The sequence below is a fragment of the Phoxinus phoxinus genome (assembly GCF_949152265.1).
Source record: "Phoxinus phoxinus genome assembly, chromosome: 18".
Taxonomy (NCBI): domain Eukaryota; kingdom Metazoa; phylum Chordata; class Actinopteri; order Cypriniformes; family Leuciscidae; genus Phoxinus; species Phoxinus phoxinus.
In genome coordinates, this window is record NC_136893.1 from 7,316,804 (window position 1) to 7,343,350 (window position 26,547).

Consider the following 26,547-nt stretch of genomic DNA (forward strand, 5'->3'; position numbering starts at 1 on the left):
ACAGAGAGAAACAATCATTCAAACAAAGATTTGACCAATTTCCAGATACTATAATTCCATTATTCCAAACATGTATGCTAATGGATAAAATATAATTTTTGAACACCAAAAAATCCACACCCTCGCATATCGACAAAATAAAAAATACAATTCTGGCCAATGCCAATAATAAATAATTATCTTCATCTAAATTAAATTGAAAAAGACTTTAATTTGGGGTTTACCTACCTCGTAAAATTACTTAGGGAGGCCAGTTTAAAAAAATTATGTCTGCACGACAGATGCGGTACAACATACGTGTTAGTTATGGAGCTGAGAGGTGTGTGTGTGTGTGTATCTGTGTGTGTGCTTTTATTAAAGGTGCTGAGCAGTAGCAGTTGCTGTCAACAGCTGTCTGTGAGCTCATTACCTGATCTCCCCCTCCTCTCCTCCCCTTTTCTACTTTTTTACCTCTACCCTTCCCTCTCATGTGCTTCATATCCCAGGCCTGTAAAAAAGGAGGAGTCCTTCCTGTTGCAGTAAGGCCCTTTCTGAAAGGAAGCCCTGTGATAAAACTGGGCTGCCATCCAAGAGATGGCTCAGAGGGAAAGACAGAAAAAGAGAGACAGAAAGATTTACATGCACCCCAGACTGGACAAGGCTGGAGGAATTTACACCCGCATGTCATAACCAGCACACAGGCATGAATACATACATGAAGACATATGCATGCAGTTAACATTCTCAGTCATTGAGTCGGCCAGGATTAGGTCTTCTGTAGGCCAGCGCCATCACACAGGGTGAGCAAAAGGGCAGCAGGTATGAGCAGCCTTCTTTGCTGGGATGGTTCACTCAAAAATGAACAGTCTGTCATCATTTACTCATCATAACGTCATTCCGAACAGGTATGACTGGAATAACAATTTTTTCAAGTCAATGGGGACTCCATTGAATTTCAGTGTATGGATTGTGTTCTGTAGATTTAAAAAAGCCATAAATAATTGGACCGACATTAGTCAATGATTTTTGGGTGAATTATCCCTTTAAACTTAAAGTACCCTCAATATGCATTCAATGCTGACTTCCTACATGGCAGCATCTCATAGATCGCATTTAAGACATGTCTGGATGAAGTCTGGATGAAGGTGAGCCAGCATTTGGCCTGAATGACCCCTGAATGAGTGGCGCTCACACATCAATGGACTCAGAGAATCAATCGCCCACACTTGAGTCCTTCCTGGATTACAGGCAATCAGACACCCTTTCAACTATGGCTTACACAGATAGTGGTCTCTCTATTATACCAAAGATGTCTTTTTTTCTGGTCTGGTAACCAGAAGGTTGCTGGTTTAAGCCTCACAAACTCCATTGATCTTCTACTTGGATCCATCATGCCCTTGAGCAAGTAATTTAACCTTGGGTTGCTCCAGGGGCTTGTCTCTATAATAAATGTAATTTGTAATATGTAAGCTGCTCTAGATAAAAGCGTCCACTTAAAAGCTAATTAATTAAAAATAAAAGTTTCAATTAGAATCAAAAAGGTTTTTATAGCCCAAAGCCATAGGGAATCCTCCATAAAGACCTTTTTAATTCCCTAGTTCTTTAGGAAGCCATCTATTCTGTGTGTGTTTTTTCTCAAAGAAACTAGAACCTACTAGAAATTGTTTTAATCTGTAAAGAACCATACAGCCAAAATAGTGCTGGAAAAGAACAAATGAAGAGTTTATTGACTAGTTCCAAACACAGCCCATTTAGTAAACCATTTGAGAGACTTTTGTCCTATTTCTCTAGTAGGACTCCATCCAAACAGACAGTGAGGGGTAATCAGCGCACAAAGACCGGGAATGAAGGCCTGATTCAGAGGAGACAGATTTCTGGTACAGACATCCAAATTTGCAACTCCACTGAATCTCCAGCACCCCTACCAGGCTTCATCTGTGCTGTCAACCCCTGAGTGAGAGTGTCTCCTCTAATTCCTCTCCACTCCAATGGCTGGATGCATCCTCCATGGACACAGCCATTGATCAAGCCAACAGGCAGCGAGACAGCCTCATCTAACCATTATCTTTGATCTTCTGGTCCTTGAAGACTTCCTCGCACCATCTGTCTGTGCTCACCTGCTTTAAGACGGGCAACTTAGCTTGAGTCACAGCCTGAAGTGTCTCTCGGCTCAGAACTGGGGCAAAGGAGCTACTTGTTTGGTCCTTATTGCTTCCTTCCCCAAACAATAGAAACCACAAAAGTAGAAGCAGCCAAATTACAAACACTGCCACCTTAATCCTGCAAAATTAAGTTTTGGAGTAAACTGCAGAAGTTTTGGACTTGCTTGGGTTTCAACAAATTGTCCTGATGCATAATTAGCAAGGAACTTGTGTAGTAATTGCATAGGCTCAATGCTAAACTTTGCTTTGCATAAGGAGTGGGCCCAACAGAATTGTGGCTTCCTGCTGCCTAAATGATTTGTGGTCGATGCTCATAGTAGCTGAGGGTTGCTTGTGTATAAATACTGGCTCTTTCACTATCAGTCCAACACCCTGGCACAGTTCTGTTCTTTCTAAGGGCGAGTCTGTGAGAAACTTCTGCTTTGACTATAGGGGAAATTACAATATGATGTGTGCTTACGTGAGTGGAATTTTTCACTTTAGTGTGGCAGCACGCCTGTGACTGCCCAAGATGTCAGGGTGTGGATGGGCACACTTCGTGGAAACTGGCAATTGCGAAGTTTCAGAGCAATACTGCATGCGGTTTGATGTCCTCTCGAAACCCCCGGAGAGCAACAGACAGATCTCACCCGTAATCGTGAAGGAAGTCACCTTGAGAAACAAATCTAAACCACAATGTGCTTTTTATTTAGAGCCAACACAGCTTTTCTAAATGGAGCGTAGATCAGCCGAGCCATAGACATCATCCACCAGACAGACGGTGTCATCTCTGCTCATACTATACACTGCGCTGAGTCTTCAGACAGCAGATGATCGTTTAAAAAGATGGATGTGTGGGGGTAAAGTACAGATGGTCTGCCCTAACAAGCATCCTTGAGCTCTTGTATCCATTTATCTTTTATGGCTGATTTAGGATGGCCTTTCACCTCCATCTGCATGTAGTACACGTATAAAAAGATAGAAAAGTAAAATACATTAATGTGTTTTTATATTATTTTACATGTCTTAAAATGTATATTCATAGGTGGTGAATTGGTAGTTCAAGCGGTGCTTTGATGGCAGTAGAGATGGTGCTTTGAAGCAGATACATTTAAAAGGGAAACTTCTCTCAGAGAATTTTACCCTACTGACAGTTTCAGCATACTAAACCACAGCATGTAAAAATCTCAGAGGTGTCTTAATTCCCCTTTAAAGCATTGCAGATAAAAATACCAAAGCAAAAACAAAAAGTCTAGATTAACTCAGTTAGTGAACTAGCTGACCATCCCTAGACCCATCGTACAACAGGATGTTTTTTTGTGAGAAGAGCAACAAGAGTACATGAAACCACTGATAATATCAGTCTGAAAGTATTGTTATCGCTTTGTAGGCTTGACAACAATGTGCAGATTTTCCAAGTATCAAAAAGCATTGAACAATGAAACAAGAATCAATACCAGAATCAATGTCTCGTGAGAAGCATCACCTCATCAACAGTGCTGCTAGACCCACAACCTGATTCTCATTTTAGATAAAACCAATGATTGACTGACGGGGAGATTCTACGGCCACCTCTGCAGAGAAACATAGGGGAGGGGGGGTTGTTGAGCTATATTTTCGGCTAACATTTTCACATAACAGTGAGCCCTAGTAACGACGGAGCCAAGCCGTCAGTCAACAACACACTGGTAACAGAACTTCTCTCCTCACACTGAGCTCACACATGGTTTCAGACTGACAAAGATCCTGCCAACGCCTCGCCCCCAGAGAGAAACTGCCAACCAGGCATTGGAGCACTCAGTAAACATCCACTAAATCATTACACAAAAGGGAGGTGATGTCCAAACTATGACAGCCATCGAGCCTCACCCAGAGTTTTCAATCCCATGATGCCTGGCCTTGTTTGTGTCTCTCAGAGACCCATGAAAGTGAAGAGGAAAGATTAGCTAATTAGCAATGCTTCCTGAATAGAACGTGGGACAAATTTGGACTGTGCAATGGCGTGGCTTGACCGTCGAGGTAGTCCTGAAATCTACAACAAGGTGTTGAACTCACCCTAATTGTTTGAACCAAACAGAACCATGAGCTTGTTTTGGTTCTACCAATTACACTGTCTCAACATTTCACACAAGGTCTAAAATTCACCCATCCCTCAAGCAGTGCAAAACAGTCATTGTTGCTGTTCTACGAGGCGGATCTCTCTTATTTACAGTTCCTTGACCCTGCCGGGATATTATAAACTGCCCTTACAGCAGCAAATGGATTCCAGCGGCACACTGTGGAATCTCAGCGGCCACGTCAGGCCTCCTCTCTTGGGTTTGCCTTCAACTCCCTCTTAGACAGGGTTCAACGGCCATCCACACACAGCTACTGCACCACCTTTAAATCATCAAAACACACCGAAACACCTTATGCATAATTCATTGGTGTAGACATACAAGATATAAGCACAAAATGACAGCACAGACACTGTGGGTCTTATGATATTCGACATTTGAAAACTCACGTTGTGCATTGGATATGTAATTATGAATGCTCATTTCCCATATTTTTACATATAGATCACCTTTGTTGTCATCTAACACTCACTAATCATTTAATAACACTATAATATTTGGCAAAAATAAAAAAGATACTGTACACTATAAAGATGTGATTTTCACTTGTGGCATTTAAAAATGACCTTTATTTAGACAAAATATTTTATCAGTTATTGGCCATAGCATTAAAATAATTATAGGCTTATCAGTCACCATTTTTTATATCAGTACATTCTTAGTTTGCACATTTACAAGCCACACTAAATATTCCTGTACAGAATTGTGTAAGCGTGAATATTTTTAGAGTCTATTAGGACATCACACAGAAAAACACTACTGAGGGCTAAAACACATCAGAAGTGATATTCCTTAGCCCAAACGCTAGAAGGGACACTTGCTTATGGGCTAAAACATCCTAGCAATAAAGTGCAAGATTGAATAAACACAAGTTAACAAGTAAAAGCATTATTCATGGCTTGTTGAGTACTAACCGAGTATCTCTCTATTGTTGGACTGGGAGGCAATCAGTGTGAACCCCTCACAGCCACCACTTTTTCCTATTTCCTCCAACACACACGCTGAGAGACACGCACACCCACCCACAAGCATCGAATCAATCAAGGATCATTTTTTATTCTCCTGCCTCATCGGGCGCTCTAATCTTTTAATTGAATCTTTTTGTAATTATAACGAAATAATTGAGCTCTTCCATTAATACAAAAAATGAGAGAGGGCTACATGTGACAGCGGACACAGGAAGCCCTCATTTCCCTGTCTTTCATGCACAGCTCTGTTTCAGAGAGCTTATCAGACTCTGATGCGGACAGCACACTTTGCAGAAAACAATGGTGTGTGTGTGTGTATGAGCCCGAGTGATCAGGACAGGAAGACAATCCTGAATTCTAGTCCTCATTTTAACGCAGCAAAATCTCAAAAGTGTAGTCGATTAAACTTCCCAAAAGTCTAACAAAATGGTGAAATTTGAGTGTTGCAGATCATAAGAAACCTCTTAGCAAATAAAAAAGGGAAATCAAGAGCAGGCGTGATGCTATCTTTCTTAGGTATAGATTACTAAATCACCTGCGTACTTCCCTTTTTGTAACATATGTCTCAATACATTCAAAGATTGCTTAATAAAAAAGCTCTTTCAGCTCTCTTTCCTTTCAGGGATGAAACAACAGCGGCTCACGTAGTCACAAGAGCCGACATTGGCCTGTGCAAAGCCTCTCCATAACCTCTGACATTGAATTTTTTTTTTTTAACTGCAAAGGTCTTGAACTGCTGCACATAAAAACAGGAAAGACTGGCCACACTGACAGTGGCCTGAGATTATCTTGCTTTTCACCTCTAACAGGCAGCAGGGGTTTTGTGAAACGTGCAGGGCAATGCAAGTGAAGACCATATATTATCAGCATGGTTTACTGTGTGGTTCAAGTTTCCTGGAAGCCATTACCAACCAAAAGACTGGCACGTTTCAGTCACTCTGTTGTGGAAATAAAAGCAAAACATCTAAATGCAATACACACATGTACAATTAGCATATCAAACACATAAGAATATCCATGTACGTTCAAAAGTTTGGGGTCGGTAAGATGTCTTTGAAAACAGTCTCTTATGCTCACTAAGGCTTCATTTATTTGATTTATTTGAAACATACAGTAAAACAGACTGTGAAATATTATTTCAATTTAAAATAACTTTTCTATTTTAACATATTTTAAAATGTAATATCTCCAAGAACTCCAGTCTTCAGTGTCACATGATCCTTCAATCATTTTAATATGCTGATTTGGTGCTCAAGACATATTTATTATTATTATTAATGTTGAAAATAGCTGTGCTGCTTAATATCTTTTTCAGGATTATTTGATGAATATAAAGTTCAAAAGACCAGTTTATTTGAAACAGAACTCAAATAAAGTTTTTACTGTCACTTTTGATTGATTTAATGCATTCTTGCTGAATAAAAAAGATTATTGAACAGTATTGTAGTCACATGACCAGCACAATCCTGAATGTTTATAGAGTTTATGAAGACATCACACAAAGTCTAAAGTCTAGAAAAGCCACTTATTGTGGGCTAAAACTCAACAAAATGTAAAAAAAAAAGTAAAAACATTTTTTTTTAAAGTGGCAGTTGTAGAAATCTTTTTTTTTAATCAGCAGGAAACGTTCTTCTGAGAGATTACTAGGTAAAAAAAATTGAAAATCTCCCAGATGTATTAAGCCATGGTGCTCAAGTGGGCAACATAGGTCCGAGTCTTGGCCTGCAATGTCTCCCTACACCCTTTTACTGCTCGCTAATCAAATAAAGACACAAAAAAGATGAAACTTTAAGAGTCAAACGTAAGTCTTAGAGAAGATTACCCAAAATGCCTTGCAGCTGGCCTGTAATACTGAACTAAAACATTGATTAATCTGGTCAAAGAGCACAATGAAAGGCAACTACTGAGTGTATCCTGTGGTCGGATAGACTAGTCTTGTTTACAGAGGTTACTGGGCATGGTGGCTTGTAACAGTACACCGCTTCTGCTCTTCCCTGAGGGCAGCAGGATCTGTCCAATTGCCTCTCGATCGCCACTATTTGCTGGAACCAGGAAGGAACAGAATCCGAGATGCAGCAGTGGCGCATTCGGAGGGCTCGTTTTCCATCGTGGGCCCTGACTGTGTGCTTGTGTAGTGTTGGTGAGACATGACTGATTAAATAAACAGATTTCATCTTGTTATCATCAGGGCTCTGGCCAAGGAGAAGAGGCATTATGGACCTCCCTCCCTCCCCTCCCCTCCGGGTCGAGCTCAGACAGGGCATCTGTCTTCATTAAAGAGAACCCAGTGTGGCTGACAGCCACTGAAACGTTGGTGTCTTTCACGATTAATGAAGACAGATGAGTTGCCCTCAGAGGCCGAGAAGGAGGAACAAAAAGCAGAAGCTTCGACAAATACAAATGGAAAACAACAAGAGCGGCGTGCATTTTGGGAAAAGGGTAACGGCGATGTTTACCGATCTGGACATCTGAGTTCTTTTCCCTCAGTGTCGCATTGTATTGCAGTATTGCTTGTTTTCCCTTTCTTTCAGTCTGGTCCCCTATTATTATGGACCCCAGTTTTGCTAAAGCAGGACTTTTTTAGAGCCAAAGGCTGTCTAAAGTCTGGAACGGAGGTAGGAAAAATAAAATGATTGAAATGGAGACAGAGAGAGAAAAACGAAAAGCTGTCCAGGTTTCAAGCTCTCATACTTACTAAACTTTCCACTCAGTATATTTAAGCCAATTCTTTACTATTTATTTCATGCCGTTTGCAATTTGGATTCCTGTCACAGTCTAATCACCCAACCCGCTTTCCAATTCCCAATCTAAGAGTTTCATCAGTGACACATACTTGAGTAATGTCCCTCGTTTTTCTCTCTCTCACTTTTACGCTTGTTTGATGCTGTTGTGTGGGCTGAGCCGTGGTCAGGCATGCTGGGATACCAGAGCTGTCAGGCACAATTGTGAAGTGAAGAAGACAAATGCAATCTGCATGACTGAAATTATAGCACAGTGTCAGGTTCCCCCCCCCACCCACTTCTCTCTCTCTCTCTCTTTCTCTCAAACACTCTCTCTTTCATCTCTCCCTCTCGCATTACTTCCTTTCTGTTTAACTTTTCATCCGCTGACAAGGTCAAAAATCAGGTTACCCACACTGTTGGTGAAACCAGACTCTGTTCGTGACAATCATGGAAAACGATCGACTCAAACAGCATCTCAAACGCAGCTTGATAAATGCAGCTCGAGTGGTTCGTTTGGCACCGAGGGTCAACGTGAGATAAGAGGCCCTGTTTAAATGAATAAGAAAAGCCACTTACAGCGTACACTAGCCGTCCCTGTCCAAGCGAAAGGGTCCAGTCCGGCGTAGAAGGGACTCGCCTTCCGAAGCATGCATGCACCCCGGTTGGTGACATCGTAGAGTTGGCGGGGACCCATGCCCAGAGCCTCCATACAGTCGAACATGATGCGTCCCTGTCGCCCACCCGCCTCCGATTGCCTCACGTCACCAAAAAAAACAATAACAACACCCGCAGCTACGACAGCGCTAAATCCCCTGCTGGAATTCCTCTACTCAGGATATACGTGCTGCCTGATCCCGCTGCTTTTGCTCTTGTAAGCGTTTCCTCTCTCTCTCTCACGCTGCTTGTTTCTCTTTCCCTCTCCGGCTGATCTGCGGTGCTGGTTGCTCGGGGTGAGCTGCTCCTAGCGTGTTGTAACAGACCTAAATAACAGCCCCACATAGCACTCGCGGCTCTCAGACACACTGGAGCGAACCAACTGCCTCAGTCCTGCGCACACAGAGGGGGGTGGAGAGAGAGAGAGAGAGAGAGAGAGAGAGAGAGAGAGAGAGAGAGAGGGTGATCGAGAAGAGGGGGGGGGGGTGAGAGAGAGAGAGGGTGGAGAAAGACAGAGAGAGAGAGAGAGAGAGAGAGAGAGAGAGAGGGCCACAGGGAGGGGCCATTTGTGTGTTTGCATTGCCAGCTCTGATCTGGTTAGAGGACAAACTTTTATTTGATTCTAGCTGGCCTCTTTTTGTCTCTTTTGTGATTCATATTTCAGCACGCATGCACACAAACAGGCTCTCTTGCTTTGCGCACCTCCCCCTTTTTTCCCTTGCAGTACATATGAGTCCCCCCCCCCACCACCCCCCGAACCCATCCCTCAGCCCCGTCTCTAATCATAACCACATTAAAGTCCAGAGCAAGCGAGAGCGAGAGAGAGAGTGAGAGAGAGAGAGTGAGCATTGTGCAAGCAGCAGATGCCAGGGCAAAATTCTCGCCTTTGTCTCCACAAAAACAGAGTAAATGACTGATGGCCGCTGCTGTCTCTACCTCATTAAGTATGTGGCGAATATTCAAAGCCCCCTCTGGCCCTCATAGAAGCTTTTAAAAGAAGAACTTTATTCAGTTTGCAGGAGGAATCCATGCGCTAGAGGACGCCAAGCAGGAGACCAACAGGAAGATGGACTTGGGAAGGAATGTCAGGGCTTGTCTTCACACTTGCAACGAAGACATGATGAATTTGAGTCTCTTCCCATGGACTACAGTCAGTAGACAGCGTCAATTTCATTTGACATGCGTGAAAATGAGGCTGTGAGGGGGTAGAACCATACACTCGGTTAAAGCAGAAGTTGCTTACTTAGCAGATGAAACTATAAAAATGAGTCATTCATAGAGAGTAAAACAACTGGGGAAACATGGGCTGTTCTATGAACGGTCGATCTAAATGATGGATTTAAATAGTTAGGGTATGTTCACACTTGGCAAGTTTGGTTGGATTAAAACGAACCCTGGTGCGATTGCGGTTCATTTGAACGTGTGAACATTGCCATCCGAACCCTGGTGCGCACCAAACAAGCGATGAAAAGATGGGTCACGGTCCGGTTCTAAGCGAACTCGGTTCGAATGAAATAAGAATGCAGCATAGACCTAAGACAAGCAAACGAACCAAAAACAGGAAGATGAGACCCTAAAAAGGACAGAATGCTCATGCATATCATCTTTTTATCGTCATGCCGTGATGTTCCCCATCACAGTTCGATACAGGCATCAGAACCGCTTCTTCTCGCAGCAGATCTTCGTTTGTGTGCCGCTGTTTTGACTCCTTTACACATTTCAAAAGCTCTTCACGAGTTCTCAGCTGGTCAAAATACCATCATATGTAGGCTACGCACATTTAGCCCAGCACACAGCATTGTTTTGGATGTTCGGTAAGTTCCGTCTCAAAATTGACAATACGTCATACAAGCCGACCAATCAGGTTGTGAACGTATCCCTATGCCTTTAGGTTCTGTATCTTGGTTCGGTGATGAAAATCCCAGAACGCTAAGCGGACCAGGACTACATTTTTTTGTTTTTGGTTCGAACCAAGCGAACCGAACTACAAGTGTCTACACACCCTAAATATCCATCTTACTGGTAGCTGACAGCATTATCTAATTAGTCAAACATTTAATAAAACAAACATGCAATCCATTTCTGAGTATTTTTTAATGAGCTCTCTACAGAGTTCTGCACAGATTCAGAGTGTGTCTGGACATGATCTAGGATCTTGAATGGGCTGTACATCCATCTCAGCCTCATTATCATTCGTGTGTAATGAAATATGATGTCTACACTGACAATAGTCTACTGGTTTAGCATCACAAAACCAAATCAGATATTACCATATGATTCTATTTTTGCCAATCAAACTTAGTTGATTTCCATTCCTGCCCCAAATACTTAATACATAAATAATAGATAAATAAATACAATTTAAAACAACAACAACATTATTATTATTATTAATTAAAATAATCATAAATTATTTTTTTATTTTTTTTAGATGTGACCATACAGTACAGCCTATCAAATAAAACGCAGTTCTATTCCTTACCGACTTATTATCATTTGCATGCAATTAAATATGTCTACCTGGATGATTGGTCTACAGGAACAGTTAACCGTCCCTGTCCTAAATATTTATCAAATAAATCAATTATTTTTTAATATGTATAATTTAATATTAATAAAATAATAATATGATAAATAATTGAAAAAATATTATTTAAATATGCTTTATATATTCTAATAAATTAAACATTTTTTTTAAACTCAATTAGATGTAACCATACAGTACAACCTTTAAAATGAAATGTACTTCTATTCCTCATAGCCTTGTTTTCATTCAAGTACAAATTCAAATGACTATTCAGGTCTCCCACACTATTTTGACTAATGACCTTTTTTTGCATGACCTTTCAAGCTATTCAGAATCCTTTAATAGATTGCTGGGATAGATTTCCATTTCTAGCCTATATCAGATACCAAGATTCTACAAGCAAGCGATTATACATATTGAAGCCATTTGCACACTCATAAGATGTCACTGTGGTGATTTGCGGCAGATTTTACTCTACACAATATCTAGCCGAGTAAATACTTTAAAGCAGACCACAACTTGAAACTTTTCTAAGTCTGGAAATGTTTTTTTTTCAGGTTGTCATGACCATGACCATTGGGTTTGGTGTACAAACACTAGATCATGTAACATGCAGCTCAGAGATTACCGGTCAATTCAACAAGTTCTTGCCATTCAACCCCCACAATCCTAGTTGCCCCAAATTACTCCCCCTACCCCTAATAAACCACATATACCTCCACAACACAGGCAATCAGCACTACATGACCTGAAAAAAACCCCCTAATGAAATAAATAGCTCTGCCAGTGTCAGTGCCAATGGCTTTCAATGAGTGAACAGCTGGGGAGTGGACGGAGCCATACCAGGGTTCAAGTCAAGCAAACAGCTGAACACAATGCCAGGAGCAACAGAGGTGCCTGCGTCTCGGCCTTGCCTCATCCATCTTCACCCCCCTCCCCACCCCCGTCGGCCCGCTGCTAGTGGTACGGCCCAGCCGCCTAAGAAAAGACACCATTTCCTGTCAATCTGCGCTGCTGGTCGAGCTCTCTATAAACACATACTGCCCTTCCTTCCAAATACACTCACAATCTCCCACTCTGTGGAATTCTGCTTTTCATTTTCCCAAACCCCCTTTGCGTTTTCACACTTACAAAGAAACAAAGAGTCCTTCTCGGAGCACGTCGGGGCATGCGCAGAGAATGGTATTCATTAGGCTGTTTATTGATCTTGTGGCTCTTGACTTTGTTATGGTTCTCATTTATTTTCTTTAGGCGACCCTCATAGACACAGACAGGAAGAAAGAGTGAGGGAGTGAGGGAGTGAGGGAGAGAGAGAGAGAGAGAGAGAGAGAGAGAGAGAGAGAGAGAGAGAGAGAGAATATGAGTGGGGGAGAGAGAGTGAGTGTGTGAGAGAGAGAGTAGGGCACTTTAATGGACCTTTTGTTTGAGCAGACAGTAAAGTACATCAATTGTAACACTGAGGTTCTTCATGTAATTGTTGTGTCAAAGGATGGGGGTGGCAAAAGAACAAACAAAAGAACAGATCAAAAAGTACAATGGTGGAATTCTAATAAAATCTAACACATTATTAAGATGGAGCAAAACTTTCAGTAAAATATCAACAACACAAACAAATATATAAAGATATTAAAGACTTAGAATTAAGCTTTTGTTTCACCTCACCACATTTTAAAATTCTTATTTTAAACATCAATCTAACAAAATGTATTGTGGTTTATGTTTAAAAAACATTTCACCTAATTAAAGATGCATTTACAAAAAATACAACACTATTCAAATGTTTAGGGTCAGTATGATTTTTTAATGTTTTTGAAAGCCAATGTTAATTTGCATCTATTTTATCATTAAACAAACAAACAAACAGTAAAAACTGTTATATAGTGAAATATTATTGTGATTAAAATAATTAACTTCTACTTTAATATATTTTAAAATGTAATTTATTCCTGTGATGATCATTACTCGTCTTCAGTGTCACATGATCCTTCAGAAATCATTCTTCTGATTTGCTGCTGAAGAAACATTTCTGATTATTATCAATGTTGAAAATAGTTGTGCTGCTAAATATTTTTGTGGAAACTGTAAAACATTTTTTCAGGACTCTTTGATGAATAGAAAGTTCAAAAGAACAGCATTTATTTGAATATATAAATATTTTGTAACATTATCAACCTTTTAATTGCGTGTATTTATTTAATATCAATAGTTACTTATTATTATTAAGATGCTCAAGTCAAAACAATTTTTTAAGCATAATTAAATGTAATGAAAAAATAGCTTAATTTAAGATATGCTCTGAAAATATATTTTAATATTAATTTCTTATGTCGTGTTGCTTCTCAAGTGAACTAATCTTGAAAACAAAACAAAGATACAGAAAGCTACTACTTTCGAATTTTCCTTTTCGAACATGTTAAAGCTCGTGTTTGACTTTAATGAAACAAAAACAAAGCATTTTATCATTTATATGTAGATGAATGATGTATATTAAATGATCACAGACTTTTTCCTTCAGGTCCAAACCACTCTTTTCGTCATCTCTGTTCTCAAATTTTTCCACAGCTACACTTCTTACTTCTGAAATTGGATATCGTGGTACTGCTAATGCTGTTGGCTCCTCTGTGATAAACTGATTTTTACCTCATGGATAAAAGCGCCTGTGTATTGTCATTCAGAGACATAAACTGTTATAACTCTGCGATTTCTTCTCTCCCGCTGAAAATCTTTTGTTAGAAACTGTTCAGCGTAGTCTGAGAGTGAAAAAAAAAAGTTGACTTGGACATTTAATCCAACTTCATAGTGCTGACCCAAGTTCCTCCCCCTCCCTCCCTTCCCCAGCCAAGAAGGTTGAACTCCAGAAGAAATCCCCACTGGGCCACTAACTTTCCCCCAACTTATCCTGCTCTCCCTCCCTCTCTTTCTCTCACTCTGGAGCTCAAGCTATTCTCCATCACTCTCCACCACCTCCACTCCCTCGTTTTCCTTCTGTTTTCAAACTTATACCCTGCTACAGTTTTTAAACAACCCAGAGGAACATCTTTAAAGACAGTTTTGTTCAGTTTTGCTCTTCCATACTACTCTCTCTCTCTCTAGCAGCTCTCTCTCTCTCTCTCTCTCACACACAAACACACGATTCCCTCCTTCCTGTCATGTGACAAAACTCCGATGACAAACAGACCCAGAACTGCTGGGAATCCATCTCACTTAGCTGGCTCCCTGTCATCTCTGCTTTCCAGGCCAGATGAGCCGCACCAGATGAGCTGATCTCAGGCGTCCCGTCACCAAACCGAGACTCAGAATCAGGTTTAACATGCACGACTCACTGATGTGGACCTCAGACAGCAGACACAATGCATTAGAGATATTAGCCAGGACTGGTTTGCAAGTGTGTGGCCTCAAAGGAATGAAAAATCACAAAGGAGATCTCTTTAATATCTCAACTGTTTCTGCTAGACAGCGATGAGATTAAATGGAGAGCAAATTAAGGCTGCCGTTTCTCCGATTTCTATCTTGAGAAAAAAATCCTTTCAAAACCTTTTATGTTGTATGTGTGTCTATTTGTATTTACAAGGAATGTTAGGGACATATGGGACCTAAAGGGATAGTTCCCCAACCTTCATGTCGTTACAAACCTGTATGACTGTAGGAAATATTTTGAAAAATGTATTTTTGTCCATACAGTGAAAGTCAATGGGGTCCAATGTTTTTTGAACACCACTGACTTTCAAGTCAAGTCAAATTTATTGATATAGTGCTTTAAACAATTTAGACAAGAACATAACAGTATTGTGTAAACAAATACAATTTAAACTGTATAAAGCAGCTCTACAAAGACAATAGTTTCATTATTCAGCTCAATATCATTTTATTCTCATCCAACAATGTTAGTGCAGTCAAAAAATATTACTGAATATTAAAGCTACTCTGTGTGAGATTTTCTCCCATCTAGCGGTGACATTGTATATGACTACCAACTGAATATTACTTTCTAGCCCATCCCATTCCGAGGGCATTTTAACTCCTATGGTGACCGGAAAAGTATCCTAGACGTCGTTCAGCGTTATGCACAAACCTGCTATAGTTAGCCAAGCAACTATAAAAGTTTGAATTTACACAAATAGGCTGAATTAACTGTCGAGAAGAAAGCAGGCAACTTTGGCGTCCCTTTTAAAATTTTTCTTTGAAATTCTTTGAAAAGCCACTCCAATATTGACTTTGGTCTTGTTGATTTGCCTGTAGCGTTGTCGCTTTAATTCTCTCTTTCGCTTCCTTGTTCCTCTGTTACATGTTCTCGAGAATAGGCGTGATCCTTCAACAGTCTTTCAAATCTGCCGACAGTCGCGAGTAATCTCCCCCTCGCATTCGTCACGGTGCCACTGAGTGTAAAAGCGCGAAAGGCGAAGCTTGAATTTCCAGGTATGTCCCTCTTTGGCTAATGTATTTTCAAGATGGAGGCGCAACATGGCTGCCGCCATTCGGGCAACTCGCTCGTATGTATTCTGAATGGCAGATTCTACGCTTATGAGAATACTTGATTGTGGAAGTTATTACACATGAATGAGCACATATCATTTTGAAAGAACAAAGTGTTTTTTGCTAAGAATCAACTTAAAAAAATGACACAGTGTAGCTTTAAGTGTATTTTACACAAAAATGAAAATTCCAAATATCTTATTTTGTGTTTCACAGAAGAAATAAAGTCAATTTGTTTTCGTTTTTTATGACAGTATATTCCTTTTTTGGGAGAACTATCCCTTTAAATGGAACATAATTAACTCCATTATGTCCTCTGCAACCTCTCCATTAGCAACCTCTGAGCAAGAAAATTTCCCCTGGGGGAAGAAATGTTTATAGGAAGGATTGATTGAGCATGCATTGCCTATTCTGCTAGTTTTTTCAATCGGTGTATCATGTTATACAGCTCAGGAAGTTTGTGCAGAGTGTAAGCAACAGAGAGTCATGTGTTTCTGTGTGTGTGGACTGTGGATGTGTCCAGACAGATTGCCGGCGATGACAGAGACACAGAACACCACTTCATTTTAGCTCCGTCTGCGCACGCACGCCTCAGATTACCACAACTAGTCCTCGTAGCTCCCCCAGGAAACAGGCAGATGTTGACACACATGCACATACCATTCAAACACACATTTTGAGTCATGAAACACACACCTTTGGCACACACAAAACACTCTACAACACTCAATTTCAACAGCATGTTCTATGCAAAAGTATGCATGTTTAAACACATTGACGCATTCCAGAATTCCTGGCATGAGTGACTGTAGCCTGTAGCAATGCTAACTACATATCAGTAATGACATAATATCTCCAGAATTTTGAAATTATTATTATTAATAATAATAAAATATTGTTAAAATAGTTATTAATTGTTAATTAATAATTAGTGATGCAAGTAACATATCTATATTTTAAGTAGTGTGATAATAGCTCCTAAATGTTTAAAAAAAATAATAATAATAATAATAATAATAAATAAATAAAAATAATTCCAAAATTTGCTACAAAATAAATATAATCACACACACACACACACACACACACACACACACACACACACACACACACACACACACACACACACACACACACACACACATATATATAATTATTATTTTTTAGCAAATTTGGGAATTATTATATAAATATGGTATGTATATATATATATATATATATATATATATATATACATACACAGACACAAGTTCTAACGAATCAGTTGATGCACACAGATCATGCAAATGAATGGATTAAAAAGTCTCATTGCAGCATTTTAAATAAAAGTTCAAGTTAATAATATTTAAAAACCACTAATCATTTAAAAAAATATGTTTAAAGTAACATTTCTTATAGAGTAGCGTGACTGAAATGTAACTATTTAAAACTCATGAATAGCTTGAGGCATAAAAGTATTCACCAGTACTGCCTCAGTCCCAAAACTCCCATTCCAACACCATCGGACATTTATCATGGCGTCCACCTCAAGCAATATCGTACACATGTTTGGCTCTGAGGATACATGAAATCTTATCCTGACATCTTACTCGTACACACAATACATCTCCCCGAGAATCTGGAAGTGTCACTGGAAGACCAGACCAGAGGGGAAAACAGAGCTAGAACACAGGCTGTTCCAGTCCTCACTCAGCCTCCTCGTGTTCTGCACCGCATAAAAAAGAAACAGTAAAACTTTTCACAAACTTATCAAACTTGGCAATCTCTCAAACAAGCCTTCTCTGTGCCTGTTTCTTTCTCCCACCCCCCGCCATTTCTTTCTCTCTCTTGGCATGCCAGTATTCTTGCTTCTTTAGCATTCTCATGACTTTTGACATGAGGTATTCAAAACTGGAAACCACATGTTTTGTAGTTATGATCTTGACTGGCAAAAAGTTACCCAACTCCTCCCCCTGACTTTTAGGCCACACCCCTTAGGACAAGATCCCTCCCTAAATCCACTAGGAAGCCCCTCCCATACCCGATCGCCATGGCAGAATCCTCATACTGCACGTGCCCAGTCCTGCCTGTTGCAAACATTGAAGCTCCGCCCCTCTCAACGCTGATCTCTTTATCTTCATCTGTCATCTTGCTAAAATGCCAGTGCACTCTTTACCTTTCAATGCTCGTTCACACTCTGTGCCTCAGCCTAACACACAGTCTATCCCCTCCGCTATATAGTCTCTCTCCCTGGAACGGTGGGATCAAGGAAGGAAATCCACATAGGAGTGGAGGAGTATAGAAGGGGCAGAGGGGAGGAAAGTAATCCACCGGATTTTCGGGATTGAGTCAGTCGAGCTGAGATTCCATTTGTGAACAATTTGCAAAATTCCCAAACTGAGCTCTTAATGACCTGGCAGAGAGAGGCCACTCCTGACTCTGTCTCCCACTCCGACTGCGGTTACGCCAACTCTCCAAAAAACAGACAAGTGTGGGAGTCGCTTGTGGCCAAAATATTAACAAAGACTTTATGAATTCCCTTTTACACAAAAGGCCCTGCATTGCATGTGTGATTACAGCAATACAGACAGCAAGCGTACTAGAGAATAAAAAGCAGAGCCGTCCTCTATCAATGACAAATGACAAAGCACTGAAGCACTGAGTGTGTGTGTGTGTGTGTGTGTGTGTGTGTGTGTGTGTGTGTGTGTGTGTGTGTGTGTGTGTGTGTGTGTGTGTGTGTGTGTGAAGCTGAGTGTTAAGGGTTCAGTGAGGTTCAAAAGGGATTATAGAAAGAGAAAATAAATCCAATAAAGAATAAATAAAGACAATAAATATTGAATATCTTTAGGTTCTAGGCTATATAATACTTGGTACAATGTTTATTTTCCCCGTGAATTTTCTGTGAAAATCATTCCAAACACTATCATCGCAATTTCTTCCTGCATATCGTCCGCTATGCTTATTCTGAAGTCTTGCGAGATTTTGCGAGATTTCCTGTGTTCACAGTCGAGACTCTGGTTGAAAATCTGTTCGTGTGTGGTGTGCTGTCTTTGTCACATCATGACACACCACACACTATAGGAGCGAAACGGTTAAATCTAGGATTTTTTGTCCTCGTGTTTCTTGGCCTATCACATTTTGAAAATCTTATAAGATGTAAAAACTCACTTGGTGTGTACCCAGCATAAGCGTGATTGACAAAACATGAGGTCGTAATTATTATGTGAATTTCGGACTCAAGGACCTTTACGCATGACACGACATTCTAAAAATGTGGCGCTCAAGTTTAAAATAAGTTTAAGTTTTAAAAAGCGCATCTCTAGACCTTGCACTTTTTTTTCCGTTCCACTGACCTGTGTCTTGCGTTTTTAACAGCAAAAACGCCTTCTGTGTGAATCGGCCCTTACACTGCAAAAATTAGGCCACTTATTACTTAATTTTTCTCAGAAAATCAATCTTTATAAGTTATAAACAAGGCAAAAACAAGTGAAAAATCTGCCAGATCAGTAAGACAAAATATATTCAAGATCAAATTTATGAAAACAAGTGTTTTTATATTTTAGATAATTTAACTGAAAAACAGAGAGTGATTTTTTTACAGTGATTAATAACCAATAAAGACTAGATTTGGAAAAATAAATGTTTTCATTGGGATACACTGAGATGCTCTTGTGGTTGACCTTGACCTTCTGCCTCCATGTCCTCAAAAGTGAGTGTCAGTCATGTTTCTGAAGGGGAGTATCAAACTGCGAGCTTGTATCCAATTCCGGCTCCATTCTGGTCCCGGCCTACATTTTTTCCACTTTGAATATTTTGTTTCAATCAGAAAATTTACCACGTTAAGATGTGATGTTACTATTATTAAGATCTAAGATATTAAAATGTGTTGCAAAATGAATTCTCCATCATCTTTCATGGCCAACTTCATCTGCTTCCAGCCAAACTAGACTTTAAAATTCAAGTCAAGCCAAAAAACAATGTCTTGGAAAATGCACAATAAGAATAAAAAGATCCTTGGATAACTGATTCATCCACCAGAACGTTTCAATGTCTGACTGTTTACAGTAGAAGTAAGTGCTGATGGTGATGAGAGAAGGAACGGAGAAAAGCCTGGCAGGAAAGCAGAGGTGGAGATGAAAGATGGTGGAATCTCTGAGGAAATGGAGAAGTGTTCCGACACACGCATTGCTCTCATTTCATTTTGATCCCTCTTGCACACAAACGCATGCCAGCTGCGAAGGAAAGCCAACACTTTAACGGGAAAATGTTTCGGTAAATAAATAATCTGATACAATGTAGTGCTTGTGCCTTGGCCTTTTAATGACACAGACTCACTATTTTCCTCTTTTCTGAACACATCTCCCTTTCAATGATCCTTTATTCTATGTGTGATCACTTAGGGCTGCACAATTAGGATTAGGATATTTAATTTATTGATCGATATTAATTTACTGACAATTGCATAATATAATTTACTTTAAAATTACTTATTTCATTGGTTAGATTAAAGAAAATGTTGATGTTTGCTGTTTTAATACATCACTAAATGAGACAGGAACTGTAAATACATTTGTGATGAAATTATAAACAAAAAGCCAGCAAAGTGATTATGCTGTAAAACAGTCATTTGCAGATCAGATTGCAAAACATCTCTTCCTGAAGGCCATTATTGAAAGGTTTACATACTCATTTAAACGTCTCGGAATGGCTGCTGCATTCATGCACACACAACACATGTCTGTGATTGGTTAAAATGCTCAAACTCAGCAAAAATCAGGTCACACATAAATTAAAAAACATGGAATGCTGTAACCATCACTTCACTAAGCATTGCAACCGGAATCATATTTGATTTATTGTGCAACCCTTAAACGAGTGCTTGTCATATAATCTTTCAATATGACATCTCCTAGAGCTTTTGAATCAGTTTGTCATATGCAAACACGTCACAAGATGTGGTCTCAATTATATAACCGTGCACAAAAGCACTTTTCCAGTGCAGTAAGTAGGCACATATTTATGAGTTTACAAGAGTGTGACTGTACTGATCTATTCCTGCGGGGGCAGCGAACAACAAAATGTTTGCCTTTCTCTCGATGGCAAGCTGGAACAAGCGCGCTGTTCTTTTTTATACAATACAAATGCCTTCACACAACAACTTGGCCCTAGTCGCAACAATAAAAACTCAAGCTCGCAAGCCAAAAGGGAACTAATATCATTGATATGTGCGGCAAATGAGCGAGAGGGACAGCTGGACTGTGCACGGCCCTAACAGGAGTATTAGATTAGAGCCACACGGTCTCCGTCTGGTTAAAGGAAATGACCAAGCAGCCTTTCAAAACATCCCTCTTGGCGGCTTGGAGCAAGGCCTCCTCCCCTGATTGGTAAAAGGTTTCAGGAGAGTTTGAGGGCTCAGTTGAGATGCTATCGCATGGTAAGTGCTGGTAATGGGCTTCCAACAGTTTGTTTGAAGAGCTCCGATAATGACAGGGATCAACTGATAGCGGCTTCTGCACGCCGGCACGTAAGACTCCCACACGGAGACTCGCACACAGTGACCGGTAACGCCACATGCGCAGCTGCTTTATTTTTTGAACTCCGTGTCAAAAAAACGGCAGAGCTCCACAGATTGATATTTCACCCCAAAATCTTTAAATAGGAGAGATGAACCTCTGTTATATGCTAAAAAAAATACAGTATGCTAAAAAAAAAAAAAATCAGCAAGAGAGAACCAGAATTACCATTCTGGACCAGGACTGCTTCATGGTGTAGGGTTGGAAAAAACAACACATCTTCAAATCAGACTAGTCAGTGTATTCCTGAATGATTGGTCAACTAATCAATCTTAAGAAAGCCCTATATAATTAGGCTGTATTCACCTGACACCAACCGGATACCTGACCCTGACCCCGAAGAACTGCACAGGCCCAGCAATTATTGTTATGACAAATGCTGAAAAGGAAAACTTTAGTTTAGCAACAAAACAAAACGGTTACACTTTAGATTAGGCTCTAATTCTCACTATTAAATAACTATTAACAATGACTTTTGCCTCAATAAACTCCTAATTACTGCTTATTATTTATATTTATATATTATATATAGATTGTGGTCATGCAGAATAAGGCATTAATATGTGCTTTATAAGTACTAATAAACAGTCAATATCCTAGTAATATGCATGCTAATAAGAAACTAGTTAATAGTGCACTGCAAAAATAAAACTGCACTGTAAAAAAAAAAAATCTAAGTTGTGAATAACAAACTTTGAAAAATACGAGTTGTTATTCCAGTTTTCATCTGGAATAAGGATCCGTCTCAGTTGATCCGATCACAATAAGACAGATCACTATTTCAAGGGCAAGGTCTCTGATTTCGACTACATTCCTGTAGCTCATACAGTAGAGGATGGCGTTACCAACGCCAAGGTCATGGGTTCGATTACGAGGGAATGTCTATCTGTCAAATGTAAATGCAAGTATACATCACTCACTTCATCATTGTGTAACTGCAAAAAAAAATCAATAACAGCTGTCAATGAGTTTGGTAAGAGCTCTGTGCCAACTGCGCATCTTCGGAAGGTGCTTGAACCTGTCAGAACACACCGATCTGAAGTTCACCTATCATGACTATCTTCTCTGGGAAATTATACACACCGGTCTATGGAAGAATGCCAGACTAACATGCAGATGCACTCAAAGGCCTTCAGTATGTTGGGCCTTTATGAGCTGGGAATTTTCGCAGTCTAGCCGACAGACAGCTCTGACAACAATGAAGAGGCCTGTTAAACCAACTCCTGCAAAAACAGCACCGGGACGATTGCTCGTCTGCCTTTGTTTTCCCCTCGTCTCAGAGCCAGGGATGAAAATGGCTCAGTAAAACAACTTGTGACATGCCTGTCTAAAAAGAACGTCAAACGGCGTCCCCAAAAGCGAATTAGGGCCTCTGTGGTCTTGACTCTCACCCAATTCCTGGCATTGCTTAAGGCCCAATGTGCTTTTGGATATGCAATTGGCCAGAGCAAGCCAGAAATTGTTTCCAGTTCAAAAATGAGTTAAATTTGCCTTTTTAAAAGTCACTGTGAATTACCATTCGCAACTCATTTTTATTTCAGTCATTCGATTTCAGAATAAAGCAGAAAAAAACAAAAACAAAATAGAGTGGGATGTCATTGGATGCATCCTTACTGAATAAAACTTTTCAAAATCTTTAAAAAATAAAATAAATGAATGACCCGAAACCTTTGAACAGTACTGTATATCAGAAAGGAGCCAGACTGAATGTGGATTTGGCAAAACAATGGCTATTTGTTAACATTATCCAATAGTGACATCAGCGGAAAGGTTTCAGAGGAAGAATCAGTTTTATCCTTTTGACCAAAAAAAAAATTGGAAGTAAAACAAGAATGTAAATAAGGTTAAGGTTGTAACGATTTCCACAAAGGCAATTTCGTATTCAGGCCGTCTGCAAATGCAAGGCGAAATATGTTTCTCATTTTCATGACCAGGAGACAGAGAAGGCTTGTTTATTGTGTATCCGTCAGTGTGTTTTCACAGCAGGGTGTGTTACTGGATTCCACCGCACCAGGACGTCATCCCCAGGTGCTTCCATCACCCCTCCCTCACTCTCTCTTTCTCTCTCTCTCTGTAAATACCTATTGGATTAGGTGGGCAGCTGTAGGGGGGTGGGTACTGATTGACATCTAAAAGGCTGGAGTGTTGTTCAGACTTGCAGAGGAGTAAAAGAGGCACAGCAGGAGATGGCGAGTAGTGTATATCTGTGTGTGTGTGTGTGTGTTTTGAGGAGGGGGAACGCATAGTCTTCTGCTTTGTTGTTGCCATCCAAACCCATCACAGATTCTCCCCTCAGGACTTGAGATGAGATTTCAGATGTCTGTGGCTTGTGTTTTCCCCTAAGCTACTGTCTAAACAAGAAAAATCCACAGACTGCTCACATTCTTGCAACACACTCTGGATCTAAAGAGCCAGTGAATGTACTACACCTCAGCTAAAAACAAAACAAAAAAACAGATTCGCTTTTGTTGAAAAACTCTGACAGCTGGTTTGTGAAATCCGCTATTTTTCTGGAATGCTATAAAATGTAAACTTGACGTATTAAACCGACAAAAAGTTGTTTTTTTGCAGCATAAAATATCTGTTAAATGGCTCTTTTTCCTCACTCTCTCTCTTTCTGCCATCTGTTGTATCTCTATCCTCTCTCACACACACTTTGCATCTGCAGTAGGATGTAAAACAGCGCCCCCTGTGACACTAGAAATAAAATGCTGAACATTTTCTCTCTACAGGATCAAAATGCCTGTTAAAAATGCCTTTTATCCAGCTATCTAGCAAACATTTGAAAGATTTTTTTTAAAGATTACAGTTATAGGACACTTTCAGTTGATGCTCAAAAATTGATTTAAAGAGACAGTTTTCTTTTTCCTCTTATTCACCGCAAGATAATAATGTTTCTGAAATACCATGCTACTCATGCTATGCTATAAACATTGCATGTATATCCTACTATTTCTACCAAAATGTACAGCATCCAACAATCCATACTCCACTTATACAACAATCCACAATCCCACAATTCTAGTCTGAATGCACTTTACCATGTATTTTTTATAATCGATTTTGTTGTTGTTGTGAAAAGTAGCATGATGCAGACATTATTAAAAAAGATTCCAAGACAAGATAAAAAATTCAAATGTAAAAAAACCCCCCAAAAACTAGGCCTCAGAAGTGCCTGAAGAAACACCCTAAACCTAAATCTAAAACATTTTCAGTAACTTAATTTTAACAATGTAATAAACTAAAGCAGAACAGGTACAATACTCACACAACGCAGCCATCTCTTTGGGAAGGTCCGCCCCAAACCGCCCAAATAGGCTACTATTGGCCAGCAGGTCGAAGGGGGAGTGGCTCCGAATGGAATTGAAGGCAAAGGGGTAGACAGCAGGTGGGAAACCGGTCATGTGACCCACCTGCCGTTCCCGGTTGGTTGACATGGCGACGGTTCCTTGCCAAAGGCTGGTCGGGCCTGTTGTGTGCTTCAACGGACTGTGTGACAATGTTGGCAAACTTCTCAAATATGCGTCACGGCTCCGCGTTCACTCGTACGGCAGGACGTACCTTCAGGAGGAAACATATATGGTAAGTTAAGCATTTGTACAAAGATTAATAAAAAGTAGTAAAACAGTTCAAGCAGCTGCACCACATCCACAAACTGCACATTTACTCACTCTCGTGTTGTTTCTAAACCCCAATTACTTAGTTTATTCGTTAGTCACTCCCAGTAAATTTGAGAGCACTTGTGACTGGATCGCCTGCTTAGTGGGTTAAATGGACCAGTCCAATATGAAACCGAATCACTCAGACTGGTTTTGTGAATCAAGTCAGCTGATTCATTTAAAAGAATGACTCAAAAGAAAAATTGTTCACTTATTTTAGAGTTCACCTAAAAATGAACATTTTGTCTTTAATTACTCACCCTTGTGTCGTTCCAAACCCGGAAGACATTCGTTCATCTTCGCAACATGAAGATAATGAATTAAAAGAGCTTTCTGTCCCTCCATTGACAGCTACGCAACTACCGCTTTGATGCTTCAAAAAGTTAATAAAGAGATTGTAAAACTACTCCATATGAATTGGGCGGTTTAGTCCAAGTTTTTCTGAAGAGACTCGATCATTTTATATGATGAACAGATTGAATTTAGGCTTTTATTTACATATAAACATTGATCAGCGAACATAAACAGAAGCTCAACTGAACCTGCTTGATGACCGAGAACAAACTTCACTGGTTCTTAAGGAAGCTCAAGCGTGATGCGTAAAACAAGAGAACAAACCTCACTGGTTCTCACACGTCAAAGCGAACATGCTTGAGTTTCCGTTGATCATAACTGATGTGTGAGTTGATGAATGTTTATAAGAGAATAAAAGGCTAAATTTAATCTGTTCATCATATAAAGCAATCGTCTCTTCAGAAAATGTGGATTAAACCACTCAATTCATGTGGATTAGCTGTCAACAAAGGGACAGAAAACTCTCAGATTTCATTAAAACAATCTTCACTTGTGTTCCGAAGATGAACAAGTCTTACGGGTTTGGAATGACAGGTGAGGGTGAGTAAATTGCACAATTTTCATTTTTGGGTGAACTATCCCTTTAAAGGAACACTCGACTTTTTTTGGAAATAGGCTCATTTTCCAACTCCCCTAGAGTTAAACAGTTGAGTTTTACCGTTTTCGAATCCATTCAGCCGATCTCCGGGTCGGGCGGTAGCACTTTTAGCATAGCTTAGCATAGATCATTGAATCGGATTGTCGATATTTTTCCTATTTAAAACTTGACTCTTCTGTAGTTACATCGTAACATAATATCGAAACTCTTTGGTCATTTTTTTGAGAGAGATGCTAATGGTCTAATCAGATTCAATCATCTAGAGTACAGTGCAGACCCGGAGATCGGCTGAATGGATTCGAAAACGGTAAAACTGTTTAACTCTAGGGGAGTTGGAAAATGAGCCTATTTCCAAAAAAAGTGGAGTGTTCCTTTAAGGAGAGTCCAGGCCTTCAGTCAATAAATATGTCTGTTCCTCATTCAAACCTATCATATGGCTTCAGAATACTTAAAATAAAGAGCATAAATCATACGGATCATCTGTATCCTTTTTGAAGCTTGAAAGCTCCAGCTGCATTCACTGTAATATTGCATGGAATGTGTGACTAGTACATTGTTCAAAATGAAATTAAGGTGCGGAATGAAATGAAGATGAATAAATGATAACAAAATGTTAATGCCTGGTTGAACTAATCTTTTAAAAACCCCTAACATCACACAAACAGCAATCTGAGAGTTTCTCACAACAGTTCACTGCAAAAGAGCGGTTGTGTGTTTGAGATGAGGGTAGAGTCTGAGAGAAAACAATGGGGTGATATGTAAAAATGGAGGGAGGAAAAGAAAGAGAGCAAAAAAAAAGAAA

The 26,547-nt window shown here is 39.8% G+C and overlaps 1 protein-coding gene across 6 annotated transcripts in view; it reads right to left on the reverse strand.

Moving 5' to 3' along the window:
• The window catches only part of rarga (retinoic acid receptor gamma a), a 54,790-nt gene that overhangs the window by 13,824 nt on the left and 14,419 nt on the right, over positions 1-26,547 (reverse strand). For 4 of the 6 annotated variants that reach the window (XM_079589089.1, XM_079589086.1, XM_079589090.1 and 1 more), the window contains exon 2: positions 24,403-24,695. In XM_079589089.1, coding sequence (XP_079445215.1) covers positions 24,403-24,571 — 169 coding nt within the window. In that variant the 5' untranslated portion in view covers positions 24,572-24,695. Of the gene's footprint in view, positions 1-8,504; positions 9,319-24,402; positions 24,696-26,547 lie in introns of those variants that run through there. The other 2 variants (XM_079589091.1, XM_079589088.1) reach the window with 2 other exon arrangements.